The 15,796-nt window shown below is 35.1% G+C and overlaps 1 protein-coding gene across 1 annotated transcript in view; it reads left to right on the forward strand.

Annotated features, from left to right (window-relative positions):
• The window catches only part of LOC128204515 (chitotriosidase-1-like), a 35,543-nt gene extending 23,667 nt beyond the window's left edge, over window positions 1-11,876 (forward strand). Inside the window, exons 10-13 of the mRNA XM_052905932.1 lie at window positions 1,670-1,782; window positions 9,777-10,009; window positions 10,315-10,486; window positions 11,551-11,876. Coding sequence (XP_052761892.1) covers window positions 1,670-1,782; window positions 9,777-10,009; window positions 10,315-10,486; window positions 11,551-11,735 — 703 coding nt within the window. The 3' untranslated portion in view covers window positions 11,736-11,876. The remainder of the gene's footprint in view (window positions 1-1,669; window positions 1,783-9,776; window positions 10,010-10,314; window positions 10,487-11,550) is intronic.
• Window positions 11,877-15,796: the final 3,920 nt, after the last annotated feature.

A 15,796-nucleotide genomic window follows, 5' to 3' on the forward strand; every position in this document is an offset into this window, starting at 1 on the left:
ACATGGCTAGCTACGCCCCTGATTTTGTTCATGCATCTGTCGAAGTAATAATCATTTGATGAGGACAGTTACACACTTATTAAGGTTTCGATCCATCGTCAGCATATTTTATATGTACATTGAAGGTAAAATGATCCGAACGTAGCCTCGACCTCGACCGATCGCCAGTATGTGAACGACCGCCTGTTTGAACGATCGCAGTAACTGTAAATGGGCCTTACTAGGTCAAAAACGATTATTTTATAGTTAACCCCTTCAACAACAACAATAACCATCTGCTTTCCATTGCATGGATGCTAACATCTCTTTACTTAGTATTAGTATATTGGCCCTTTGTTAAAATACCATGTTTTTTTCATAAACAATTTTATATAAAAAAAACAGCACGGTTGTATGGAATGCCGTTAGGGCCATCGCCTATGAATGTGTTGATCTGAAACGCGATACTCGATAGTACGATGATGAAAACGCGAACTCACGAAACTACGATGGTGAAAACGCGACAGTACGAGGATGAAAACGCGACAGTACGATACACTACGAAATGAAATGAACTCAAAAAGGAGAAAAATGCGAGCCCATTATCATTTAGAGATTGTCACAAGTTAAGTTTAAAGAAATACTTGCAAAAACATATACAATTTGCATAAACAGATCAATTAAGAGTTTATTTATTTAATGAGAGGGTATCACTACTAAGATGTCGAGGCGAATTCGGGATTTGACGTTAGAGGGGGCGTAACATAGGGGCGTAGGGGCAGGGGGTGGTTTTGGGGGTACTGAAACAAGAAAGGTAACAATTTCTAGTCTGAAATGGTGCATTTTGGACGTATTGTATTACTTTGTGGTCCCTAATTGTAATAAAAAGTAAACTTACACGAGTTTAGGGAGTTTAGAGCCCGCTAGTGGATATATTATCAATTTAAGCGATCGTAAGGTACGTAAGTTGATAAAATGGCCCGAATATCCTTTATTGAAACTCCTGGCCTCTGAGAGTATTTTTTAACACTCGAAATGCAGAATAATCTAACATAAACAACATTCGAAGAGTAATATCGATTGCACCAAATAAAAGACCAGTATATGCATTTTGGCGAAAAAAACTTATTTTAACTTTCTTGGACATGCTCATGTTCGCGCTACTTTTGAGAAAACACTAATTGCGATAGCCAATCAGAAAGCAATCAAATCACCACGTGGTTAAGGGCCGTAAATACATTGGATGAATAAAATCCTTCTACTAAGAGAGATTTAATTTTGTATAAAATTGATGGGGAACACGAGTTTTGCACTTACCAGCATTGTGCAAAATGTTCAGGTTAGTATTCATTAGGCATCTTAGTGTATTTTCAACTTAATGAGAACTTGGTAATTTTTGACAACGATTATTGTAAATACCTACGATTTTTCATCAGATTTATTCATATGCATATATTCTTTAGACCATTTTCTTGCTTATTTTTATAACTTTGGTGTACAAACATTTTTCGTTTTCTAAATATTCAAATTAGAAAATAGGCAATTTTTGGCAAGTTGAAAATTGTTACTAAGATGGTTATTGAATACGGCCCAAGGATTTTGTTGGCATCTACTTGTTTTTCAATTACATGTTATGACTAAGCAAAGTTGAAACTTTTTGTTGTAAAATATGTTCCTCCTACCCAAACAGAACAACTACAACCCAACCCCGCCCATGGGTCACAACGCAGCCCCCATGGCAACCCAACCCAACGACCAGAGCAACCACGACAAGAGCCCCAGCACCCACAACCACAACCAAAGGTGCGTGATTTTATTTAAGGTTCAAACCACGACCAAAGCAATGTCGAACAATTCGAAAACACTCAAAGGCATTCAGAATTCCTCCTCGGCCATTTTTATCGAAAACAACCTCGAATGTATTTGGACGTTTTTCATACTCTGAAATCGGTATGTTTAAGTCCGCTGGAAGTAGATCGCGTAGTAATTTAATTTAGCAGTTAAACTTAATGACTTAACATGGAAATCTTACTTATGTTTGCAATAATACACTTCACTGGCAATCAGTTTAAACCTAGATCAATAAATACAAGCTAAAACACTACATTCAATTAATGATATAATTCAAAAAATTACGAACTTCTTCGACTGATTTACCGGCATACATCCGAGTATTTTTTCGATAAAAATGGCCGAGGAATTCCGAATGCGCTCGAAGGTTCTTTCCTTTACAACAGGTCCAAACCACGACCAAAGCAAAAACGACCACATGAGAATGTTTTGTTAATAGAGTCAAATTGGTGGGCAGTATATTATGTTAGGGAGGTGTTAAACTTTTTCCGAATTAATACAATTGCTGCAATATCAAACTTCCAAACCAACCACGCCCACTTGAAAGCTGATTTCTGGCAGATTTGTTTTGTCTTGGAATGAGCCAATTTTAAAGCTGCACTCTCACAGACTTTCCATGTTTACAACTTTTTTAAATTTTGTGTTGGAAACAGCAAATGTTTGTGTAAATATATGCAAACCAATGATATAAGATTGCTGACAAAAAACAATCGTAGATTTTTATATTTCCGTTCGAAAATTAATGTTTTATGGCTTAAACCGTTATTAACGGTTTAAGAAAAATGCTAAAACATCAATTTTTGAACTTAAATATAAAAATCTGCAATCTACATAACATGTGTTGAAACATCGGTTGATAAAACAATACTATCAATAGACACATGCATGTTCTGTAACCTAGTTTAGTACTAGGACCTGGCCCTAATTAACCAAAGGAACTGTGTGAAATAATCTGTATTAGCTTATTTAATATTAAGTCAAAACTCTTAATTAAACTTGATCTTACTCAATAACAAATAGTTATCGTGATTGTTATTAAGATAATTTCTTTAAAAATTCCAAAAAACTGTTTACACCATTTAACTTATAGGAAAAATTTACACACATTATACAGATAAAAATAGTGAACTTAACTTGATCTCGTTATAAGGGGCATAAGGAGTGTCGAAATATTGGGCCAGTTTTTGATTAACTTAACGAGACCTTATAATAAAAATCGGTCGATATCTTTAGACACAATTATTCATAACCAAAAACGGATTAGGTATACAATTACATGTTGTTTATTATTGAGCAGATCGGAATTTAAGCCAAATATTATTCGAATTTTATCTAACCACATGCGGATTAAGTTAAATAGTACACATGCCTAGACCCAAATCCCAGACAACCACCCTTGTTCCGCAAATGATTATTTCATCAGATTAAACATAATTTTTTCTAAATTTATCAAAATGACACCTGTTTGTGAAGTATAAAAATCGAAGAATATGTTGATCGCATATCATTATTTAATCACAAAAAATAAAGTCCGCTATTTTACTTCTGATTCACAAAACAGATTGATATTGTTTTTAATTTTGATGTATTTTTATGATTAACTCACTTAACTTTAATCATAACAAAAAAAGCATGTGATTGGTTTACAGATAAAAAATATAAGCGATATTTCTGCGTCTTTTTTACCAGGGGAATATTTTAAGTATCCCATTTATTAAGGCTTACATCTTTTAATCTGTACACAAATCTTAGGTTGTTGTTTTTGGCTAGGACAGTGTACACTTAGTTAGAACTAAATGCTGGGGTGACCACCTTGGCTAGGACAGTGTACACTTAGTTAGAACTAAATGCTGGGGTGACCACCTTGGCCAGGACAGTGTACACTTAGTAAGAACTAAATGGTAGGGTATTCACCTTGGCTAGGACAGTGAACACTTAGTAAGAACTAAATGGTGGGCTATCCACCTTTGAATGGACAGTGAACACTTAGTAATAACTAAATGCTGGGCTATCCACCTTGGAATGGACAGTGAACACTTAGTAAGAACAAAATGGTGGGGTATTCACCTTGGCTAGGACAGTGAACACTAAGTTAGAACTAAATGCTTGGGTATCCACCTTTGAATGGACAGTGAACACTTAGTAAGAACTAAATGCGGAGGTATCCACCTTTGAATGGACAGTGGACACTTAATAAAAACTAAATGGTGGGGTATCCACCTTGACTAAGACAGTGGACACTTAGAAGGAACTAAATGCCGGGGGATCCACCTTGGCTAGGGCAGTGGAGACTTATTAAGAACTAAATGCCGGGGGACCCACCTTGGCTAGGACAGTCAACACTTAAAAAGAACTAAATGCTGGGGTATCCACCTCTGAAAGGACACAGCATATTTAGGCAGAACTCAATGCTGGGGTATCCACCTTGGCTAGGACAGTGAACATGCTTCATTGATAAAATTCAGAATATAACTAGATATCAAAAACAGTTCAAACAATGGAAAATGGAACACGATATGCAATAACCATTATGCAAGCGAGATAAACTCATATTAGTGTTTGATGATGCTCATGCAAGGGGTGACCATACGATATTCAGCTATAGAAGAGTGATTGTGACGTCTTGTATAATTGTTTGATGCCGACTTGTCAAGACATAACACGAAATGTTGTCAACGTTATATCGACTAAGGCACATATTTACTGGATATGTTAACATATGTGTATGGACAAATCAGATGACGTTGTCAACTAAATACCGACTAAGGCACATATTTACTGGATATGCAGACATATTTGTATAGACAAATCAGGTTAAATACGTTATTAAGGCATTTATCTTATTGCGAGCGATAACTGATAACACACTTTTTGCACCTACCTTGCATTACCTGGTCTGCTTTGCCTTGTATTGCTTTGCCTGGTCTTGTATGCCCAGTCTTGCTTTACCTGGTCTGCTTTGCCTGGTCTTGCTTTGCCTGGTCGTGTATGCCCGGTCGTGTATGCCCGGTCTTGCTTTGACTGGCATTGCTTTGCCTGGTCGTGTATGCCCGGTCGTGTATGCCCAGCTTGCTTTGTCTAGCATTGCTTTGCCTGGTCGTGTATGCCTGGTCTTGTATGCACAGCTTGCTTTGCCTATCATTGCTTTGCCTGGTCGTGTATGCCCGGTCTTGCTTTGACTGGCATTGCTTTGCCTGGTCGTGTATGCCTGGTCGTGTATGCCCGGTCTTGCTTTGACTGGCATTGCTTTGCCCGGTCTTGTATGCACGGTCTTGCTTTGTCTAGCATTGCTTTGCCTGGTCTTGCTTTGTCTAGCATTGCTTTGCCTGGTCTTGCTTTGTCTAGCATTGCTTTGCCTGGTCTTGCTTTGCCTGGTCTTGCTTTGACTGGCATTGCTTTGCCTGGTCTTCCTTTGTCTAGCATTGCTTTGCCTGGTCTTGCTTTGTCTAGCATTGCTTTGCCTGGTCTTGCTTTGCCTGGTCTTGCTTTGCCTGGTCTTCCTTTGTCTAGCATTGCTTTGCCTGGTCTTGCTTTGTCTAGCATTGCTTTGCCTGGTCTTGCTTTGCCTGGTCTTGCTTTGCCTGGTCTTGCTTTGACTGGCATTGCTTTGCCTGGTCTTGCTTTGCCTGTTTTTGCTTTGCTTTTGTCAGAAAGTATTTTAAGCTGTTTGCTTTGCTTTAACCTTTAAGCTGCAACAACAACTACGACGCGTGCACCAATTACAACGGCAACAACACAACCAACAACAAAACCAACGACAACAACAGCTGCTACCGCTGCAATCACCACTACTGCCCCAGGTTTGCTTGCTTATATAAATGGCTTATATTTTTGGCATTACGCAAAACCAACCGTTTAAAAACATGCTTCGCTTTGTATCGTCAACGTACGATATATATTTATTCATACAATGTATAAGTGTGTGTTTATATATGCTACATATGTGCTTTGTCGTATATTATTTTACATGTATGATATGTAAAGCTAAATGCCTATTGCATTATCCCGATTTCCATATTTTTTTTAAATTTTATTTATCGTTTGAACCTAAACCAAAACAACTTTGGTAATATTGTTTATAAATACAGCTCTAGATGGAAGTCAGATGACCTGAAGTTAATTGTTTATGATTAAGACGGATATCATTGGCCTCATTGGCTGTTAAATTGTCAGTGTCAGTAGGTGGACTTTTAAATACCATCAAAACATGAAATTATTAACGATTAAGCCTAGTACTTAATAATTGCTTATCTGGAATTTCATTGGCTGAAAATGTAGGTTGCATTCTAAGGATTACAATTTATTTGTTTGGGGTTAATTGGAAACGTTTCATATGCCGATTCATAATTGGAAAAAGAGCTCAAACTGACCGCGTGATGATAATTGATTACGTCGTAAATAATAAATATTTTTAAAATATCGTTAAATGTTGATATATACAAATCACCCTGTTTTATAAATTATAATTAAAGACACATTCATAATGCATTATAACATGCAGTTAAGGTCATAAAAGTCTTAATATTGTTTGTAATTTATAGCATTTGTATTGATGTTACTTGACTTCATCCATCTATTTCAATAATATATTGTGTAAATCTTGTGACACTATTAAACTAATTAAATTTTCAATTTAAATCAAAATGCTAAATAGAAAAATGACTGATGACTAATATATTTGTATTGAATCTTAAGTTATGATTACAAATTTAATATTTCAATTCGCGAATTCCTGGAAATTAAAAATGTAAACGATTAGAAATTAATGGATTTATACACAAATTGAATAAAAGGAAATGCTTGTTTTGATTGAATAGGTATTTTTTTTGTAAGAAAACGCGTTTTACATTAATGAAAATAATGTTGTAATTAATATTTCGAATCAATTCTAGGGGATTTAAAGGTCATTTAGAAGATATCCATCAAAGAAAATACGTAACAATATTATGACTGGGAATTCTATTTTTTTTGTTTGGCATCCGATTGTTATTCATTTTATGCATCATAAAACGTTTCAGTATTTAATAATAATAATAATAATAATAATAATAATAATAATAATAATAATAATAATAATGATTATAATCCGAAGTCCGTCTGCCAATGTCATGCGCGGTAACATGGGCGGAAACACTTAACATCCATTTTGACGTAAGCATAATATTGATAATCGTACTTAAGAAAATACACCGGACTTTTTTAAAATTAATGTTGCAAATTTTTTTTCTTCCCTTTTTGCCGTAAATGTGTTAAACAAGATTACAATAGTGTCATCTGAAGACAGTAAACCGGGAATTAATTTAATCAACTACTGAATGTTTCTGGTCTTGTCAATTAAATAAATGTGGTCATCAGTCAGTTCATAATTTAAAAGCCTTAGCGCCATTAAATCATATTGAAATGTGTATTGTCTGCAAAACTAGACTTACAATACGTTTATCCTGTTGGACTACCATTATGAATATAGCTCTTGATAATATTGATATAATTTTCGAAAGAAAGACTTTTCTAGTAAAACCAAGAATATTTTAAATTTCATGTTCGTCTATTATTTAAAAGTTATACTGTTTTAGTGATGTAAATTTACTGATTGTATGTACATCCAACTGGCTTTTCTAAACCTTTTTAACTCCCAGATTTATAAAAAATGTAATATCAAAATGCAACAAAACCGAAAAGTATGATATAAGTATAATCTAAATTTAGCGAGCACGTGGTAATAACAAAATTTGCATACCACGTGACTTTCTGTGTACTTAAACATCTATGTTGCTTTGTATATGTTGATTTACACTTTTAACTCAGAAGTTTTTGGTTTAAATAGTTTTCCCGGTAAAACATCTGAAAACACTTGTTTTATCATTATTTCACCCTACGTATCGAAAGTTTTATCTTAATAAAGCACCGTGTTGACCTCGGGAATGCATCAGACATTATATGAGTCCCTATCATAGTTATTATAAACACTCACTAGTATTTCCCCCCCTTTATATTTAATCTTAAGTAGCCTTAATTTGTAAGTAATACTTTACGGTTAAACAATCAGTATATAATTTTCGCTTAGTGACAATACACTGCCAGTGAATTTACATGTACAAATTATTTATGACTTGACGACGGCATGATGGATGAAATGCTCTTTTATGTTTGAAGCTATGTTTATGGTCTAGAACACATAAAGTTTGTTGCTTCAATATGCCATGTCTATGACACAAGATTGATTCAAATAATGAATCACTTATATCTTGCTTTGAGACACTAAAAGATTGACGGCTTCTTATCAAGAAGCCCTACATCCTGTTCATTGTACTACATCTGATATATTCACTTCTCAGTCCACCTTGTACTACATCTGATTTATTCAAATTCAGTCAATCATGTACTACATCTGATATATTCACTTCATCAGTCCACCATGTACTACAACTGATATATTCACTTCTCAGTCCACCATGTTCTACATCTGATATATTCACTTCTCAGTCCACCATGTACTACATCTGATATATTCACTTCTCAGTCCACCATGTTCTACATCTGATATATTTACTTCTCAGTCCACCATGTTCTACATCTGATATATTCACTTCTCAGTCCACCATGTACTACAACTGATATATTCACTTTCAGTCCATCATGTACTACATCTGATATATTCACTTCCTCAGTCCACCATGTACTACATCTGATATATTCAATTCTCTGTCCACCATGTACTTAATCTGATGTATTCACTTTCAGTCAGTCATGTACTACATCTGACATATTCACTTCTCAGTCCACCTTGAACTTTATCTGATATATTCACTTTCAGTCAATCATGTACTACATCTAATATATCAACTTCCTCAGTCCACCATGTACTACATCTGATATTTTAACTTTCTCAGTCAACCATGTACTACGTCTGATATATTCACTTTTCAGTCAATCATGTACTATATCTGATATATTAACATCCTTATCCCACCATGTACTACATCTGATAAATTCACTTCTTAGTCCACCATATACAACATCTGATATATTCACTTCTAAATCCACCATGTACTACATCTGATATATTCACATTCTCAGTCCACCATGTACTACATCTGATATATTAACTTATCTGTCCATCATGTACTACATCTGATATATTCACTTTTCAGTTTACCATGTACTACATCTGATATATTCACTTTTTAGTCCACCATGTTCTACATCTGAACTATTCTCTTTTCAGTACACCATGTACTTCATCTGATAAATTTACTTTCTCAGTCAACCATGTACTACAACTGATATATTTACTTTCTCAGTCAACCATGTACTACATCTGATATATTTACTTCTCAGTCAACCATGTACTACATCTGAACTATTCTCTTTTCAGTACACCATGTACTTCATCTGATAAATTCACTTTTTCAGCCCACCATGTACTACAACTGATATATTTACTTTCTCAGTCAACCATGTACTACATCTGATATATTTACTTCTCAGTCAACCATGTACTACATCTGATATATTTACTTCTCAGTCAACCATGTACTACATCTGATATATTCACTTCTCAGTCCACCATGTTCTACATCTGATATGTTCACTTTTTCAGTCCACCATGTACTACATGTAATATATTTACTTTTTTAGCCCATCATGTTCTACATGTGATATATTTACTCTTTTTAAGCCCACCATGTACTACATCTGATATATTCACCTTTTAAGCCCACCATGTACTATATCCGATATATTCACTTTTTAAGCCCACCATGTACTACATCTGATATATTCACTTTTTAAGCCCACCATGTACTACATGTGATATATTCACTTTTAAAGCCCAAAATGTACTACATGTGATATATTCATTTGTTCAAACCCAATATGTTCTACATGTGATATATTCACTTGTTCAAGCCCACCATGTACTACATCTGTTATATTTGGGTTTTTAGCTCCAGCCCAGGGTGGCCACCACCAACTTTCTCTAGTATCCCACACTGAGTTCGACTGTAGAAACAAGTTCGATGGCTATTATGCGAACCCTACATCCTGTTCAATGTACTACATCTGCGCCGCTCGAATGACGTTCCGCACTGATTGTCACCCAGGATTGTTGTTCAACACACAGACACTGTTCTGTGACTTCCCAGACCACGTGGTATGCAACGCGCAACCAAATAACCAAGTAAGTAGAATGGGTTTCCCTAACAATAAAGCAGCACTTTCCATCGGTCTTTAAGATTTTTTTTTGAAACACGACTGTTTAAAAGGCATTCTTAAGAATTTGAATGCCAAGCCGAAAAAAGACTTTCCAGTTATCGCGGTCTTCGTGACAAATGTACTTGTTTCCTAACAAGCGTTACCTTCCTAGTTTATATTACAGTTACATGTGTAGAATTATTGAGACAAGAGGAAGATAAACATTTTTCAATAGATCCAAATCTAAACGTATAATGTTCAAAACACCTGTATCATTCATTATATTTTTAGCAGCCGACATCTGCCCCATACCAACCACCAGTCCAGCACACAAACCCACCGACAACCCGGGCGCCGATTCCGACGACGACCAAACCAACCACAACTCAGCAGCCATGGGCACCAACAACAACGAAGGCCTACGTCCCTCCTACCACCAACAACAACAACAACAACAACAACCGTTAGTAAATTTTTTAAGGGGACTTTCAATGGGTTAAAAGTGCATACCAAGGAATTAATAAATGAGTGTGTGTTTTGTGAAAAAAAACGCCACTAGAACCTGAAATACGAGATGTTAGATTTACGAAGTAAATTTTAAATTGGGAATTAGACGAAAATCTTTTGCAACGATATTGAAAATTAACGATTTGTAAATTGATTTTTTAAATTCTGTTCAAATGTTTATGGATCTGTCAGTAGCTGTTTTTGATTAACATACACACGCGCACGCACGCACACACCCAAACGCACGACCGGAACTACCAAAAAGAAAACACCCACTCGAAGAGAACAACAAACGCTCTTGAAGAAGTGAACATTATATATAGGAATTCACTAGTTTAACTTGTTATCGGCACTTTAATATCACCACGGACAATAAAGCACCACCCCCCCCCTCCAAAAAAACAACAAAAAAAACAAAAAACTATTAGTGCATAATTTTGAAACGTCAAGCACAGTTGTATTTATTACCAATGAGAATTAAAGGAATATAAAGACTATATGATATAATTGCAAAAAAAAATGAAAATTGACAAAAACTTACATAAAATTGATATCGTCGTGTACAACGCATTGAATCTCACTTACTGATGAAACAAATCGCCTACGACAAATGTATCTTTCGCAGTTTTTACGTGTATTTTTTTTTCAAATTCGAAATTTACTAGGTGTGTCTTCAACGAACATCTCAGCAAATTCGAAAATAGCGTCGGCATATGTATCTGTACGAATCACATGACTTTCACGTGCTAAATAATATACACCCTATAAACTCGGAAACCATTATGCGCTATTTTTAAACGAGGAAACTCAGCTGAGACAGCGACAAAATACAATTTTCATCGTGTAAAATGATGTATTTTCGGCCTCATTTTAGCTCCTTTTGACAATTCTAGGCTTGTTTTGTGGAAATAATGTATATGCCGATTTTGGGACTATCTGGTGTGTAGCCCATTGAAATCACTCATTAGGGTATAAATGCATTAGAAAAACAAGTTTGCATAGTGTATTCAATTATTTCAGCCCCCGGCCCTGTCGATTTCTGCAAGGGAAAGAATGACGGATTCTACAAGGATCCCCAGAACTGTGCCTACTTCTACCAGTGCTCGTTCGAGCACGGCTACCACGAGCCCTGCCCTAGTGGAACCTACTTCAGTGAGGCTCTTCAGGGTTGTGACTGGGCTGCCAACGTTCCAAGTTGCCCGTAAAACCCGTGCCTGATGGTTGTGGACTTGGTGAAATGATTATGATGATGATTCTATTTATTTAGTGTTTCGTTTAACCTTAGAGTGCAGTATCCAGCTTCTAACAATATTCAGATCTTGTAGAAATAAAATCGATAAAACATATTTGCTTCGTTATCAAACCTGTGTATAAGTGTTCTGCTTAAAACACTAGTGGTTCGTTTCAATACTGTTTTTGGACGATCTTATTAGAAAACTATAAGACATGTATTGCCATATTTTCTTCTTTTCCTACATAATAATACTATCAAACATAAACATTAATTGAAAACTAATCAAATTGTTGCCAGTTGTGATTTACGACCAAGATCCTGTAATGAAATCACGCCTAGCATTTATAAGATTTGAAAAAATAAGCACGTATGAAGTGTTCAGAACAAGAAATGGTTTCTTTCTGTATACAAGTTCTTATTACTTATTAGATTTGGCCAAGAAACTGATTCTTCTTGATGTGCTGAAATTATTCTGTCAATTATTAAACATAAGAGTGATTTTGATGACCCAGACTAGTTTAGAGGGTAAAAGTTATTAAGTCGTTTATGGAAAGTGTTTACAACAGTCGTAAATAATGGAATAGAAAACTTATAAGAGTGTCAACCTTACTAATCGAGAAGCATGCAAGGTGGTTTTCGTGCAAAGTTTTGCATAGTTGATCACAATTACTCTTTTGATTTGGTTATATAATTGTAATTATCAAATAAAAACGCTTCATTGTATATTTATTGACGCAAGGCTTTCGACAATATTGACAACTGCTTTATAGATGAAGCAAATAAAAGATAACATTGAGTGGAACATTTTTGAAACTTATATTCAACATCTATCAGAACACAAAATATTATATAAAGTTAATTGTCAGTTGTCTAATATTATTAACTACGACCACAAGGGTGTGCGGTGATAAAAGGTTCAAAATCACAGACATGTAATGGCGATGTTAAACTTTGCCAAAGTCAGACAAAACATCCACGACAATAGGCAACAAACTTGAGAAGAAAACCAGCCACAGACAATTAAACTTCTTTAACAGGACATGTCGGATGACGGTTCCATTATCCAACTCTGGGCTGTTTCTTAATACTTATGATCATTAACACAATTATCTTTGAACCTGGTCTAGAGGAAAAAAAACTGTCTTGATACGATCCTATTAATATCAGGATCCATAAAACGATCGCTGTTTTAAGAAAATATGATTCAGAATCATTACTCGTATAAATGATTGTAACATCCATTGTTAACTTGTATTTAAACAAAGCATTAGGAGTTTGCAGTCACATGATGATCAGTTAAAGAGCAAATACAAAGACCAAAGCAAACCCGACCAACTTAATCATTACCGCAAATAAGAATTTTATCAGTTCAAATGATTTTCCCTATTTGATCAGCATGGCAGGGAGTTACCTAGCTGTTTATTCACTTTAAGTATTACGTATAATTATGCAGACTATAAGTATCTTTCAAGGCCGAGAGTGTAAGATAGGTTCATCCCGACCCGAGCGTAGGGTGTTTTGCGGGAACGAAGTTAACCGAGTTTCTTCAAAACACCCTGCCCGAGGGTTGGGATGAACCTTTCTTACACGAGCGGCTATGGTAGATGCTATTTCTCCCCAAACTCAGTTAAGCGAAATTAAGTAAAAATGTATTTATTGCTGTAAATGCGATAATTTGTTGTTGTCATGGATATGCGCGCAGTGATTCAGGGTATGCTAATAGTTAAATCGGTCTTTAAATAGTTCTGAGGAGAGTGAAGTATTATTTCTTGAAAGGTGCGCGAACAAAAACTAATGGTGCCATTTGACGCGAGAAATAATTAATTAACATTCTAAATATTGCCACAAGACACGGTTCATATGATGCTACAGACGACAGTTCTCAGCAAGGGAGGTAATTACATTATGATGACCATTAAAAAGGAGTTCCATACGGGTACTTGTTTTATCATTTCCATCTTCATGTCATGTAGTATATGAACATAAACAATGCTACATTCAGGGTGAGGAATCGCGTGGCTGTGACCCGTGGTGACACATGTGAGAACCACTTTAAGTCACGTGATTCCTCTCCTTGACATTGCACAGTTTCTGTATCATTGTTGTTTTCTGTATCGTAATGATTTGGGTTTGTGGCCTTTCATTTTCATGTTTGCAAAAGATCATATTAGTAGCTACGAGTCACGAAATTTAATTTGAGTCATTTATGACATTTTGTTTGATATGAAACAGATGTCCCAATATTCGAAATCTTGCACTTATACGGGAAATACAATGAAAATAGTTCAGCAAAAACATAAATTCGTATATGTTATACGTATAACAGTACCATGATAAATCGTCATAAATTTTGATGTATATTTTTGTGTACTTTTCAAATGTCAAACGCGATTCCTTTAGTTAAAACAATAATTATGATTAACTGATAAAAACTGTTTACGTCCCTAAATCAAATATCAACTTCATGATAAGTAATATTTGAAAAGGTGAAAATTTATAGACAAAAATGAAAATGTGGTAAAACTATGAAATATGCCAACCATAATTATTATATCTAATACAAACATATTTGTATGCTTTTTGGTAAACAACCCACAACATGTGTTTGACACGATTTAAGTACGGCATTAGTAATCATGCGTAATTAACGTGTGTTTATTTTTATAAAAATCATTCAGGCTGTAAGTAATAAGCGGTTTGTTCAAATCTAGATTGCGTAAGAGCAGGGTTACGTTACCTGCTATCAATTTCAATTAATCAAATTAAGGTTTAATTTGTGATCTTGTTTCCCATAAATCAAAATAAAATTGTTATATTTTAAAATTATGTTCTTGCCCTATTTTCACAAGGAAAAAGACGTGCGTTTCCATCCATAATTCTTCCAACAAATTTTACAGTGACTAGACACCAGATGACACAATTGCAAGACAAAAGCAAAATTGTCAAAAACTTAGTACATAAAATTGATATCGTTGTGAACAACGCATTGAATCTTACTTTCTGATGTATCACATCGCTTCCGACACATGTATCTTTCGCAGTTTTTGCAAATTTACAATTCGAAATGTACTGGGTCTGTATACCACGTAAATCAGAGTTCATTTAAAAAAGGGTTGGTATATGTATCTGTACTTATCACGTGACTTTCACATGCTAAAACATAGACACTATAAACTTGCAAACCAGTATGCGCTATTTATATACGGGAAAAAATCAGCTGCGATGGCCACAAAATATTATTCTTATCATTAGGCTGGAGCGCTAGCCGAATACTTTTGTAATAGACCACAACAAATCAACTGAGTCTATGTGGAGTTGAAATCTTACTAGAATGTACCAGATTTCAATGAAAATCAATTCATGAAACATACCTGGAATATTTTTGATTTACAAAATAAGTTCATGTATAGCTAAAAGTAAGAGTGTGAAATTATTTGCATATATTAACAGTTAACACACTTATAAAACACGGGTATGAAAGGAAAACTCCTATAAACTGAAGAACACCTGGCAGTTCTGGGTTTGACCTCATTGCAATAAGATTGCATAATAATTCTAAAAATAAGGTACTACAAGGGGAGGGAAATCAGATATAAAGTACAAAATTATTCTATGCGATTTTCTCCCGTCTGTGAAAATTAGCTTAATGATGAGAAGGAAACGGCGCTCAAGCCGTTCATCATTCCGGCTCGTACTAAAATTGAATGCTTGTTTTGTGGAAATAATGAACTTGCCGATTTTGGGACCATCTGGTTTCATGTCCCTTTATTAATAAAACGAAAAGAACTAGCCCAGTTGAAGGACCCGGGAGGTGCACACTTACAACGCAAGACTGTTTTCTCCAAAGTGGAATAAACAAAGCGCTACATTTTCAGTAACGAACTGATAAATTCGTACAGTCCTGATCTTGGGCTAAATTTAGACTTTTGCTAAATATACACTAAACGTTTGACAAAAAAATTGAACTACACAGTGGCTTTTCAAATTATTTTATGAACGTTATCGTTATGCTCTAGTCAATTGTTACACCCC

This window comes from Mya arenaria, chromosome 2, assembly GCF_026914265.1.
Source record: "Mya arenaria isolate MELC-2E11 chromosome 2, ASM2691426v1".
In the NCBI taxonomy this organism is placed as follows: Eukaryota; Metazoa; Mollusca; class Bivalvia; order Myida; family Myidae; genus Mya; species Mya arenaria.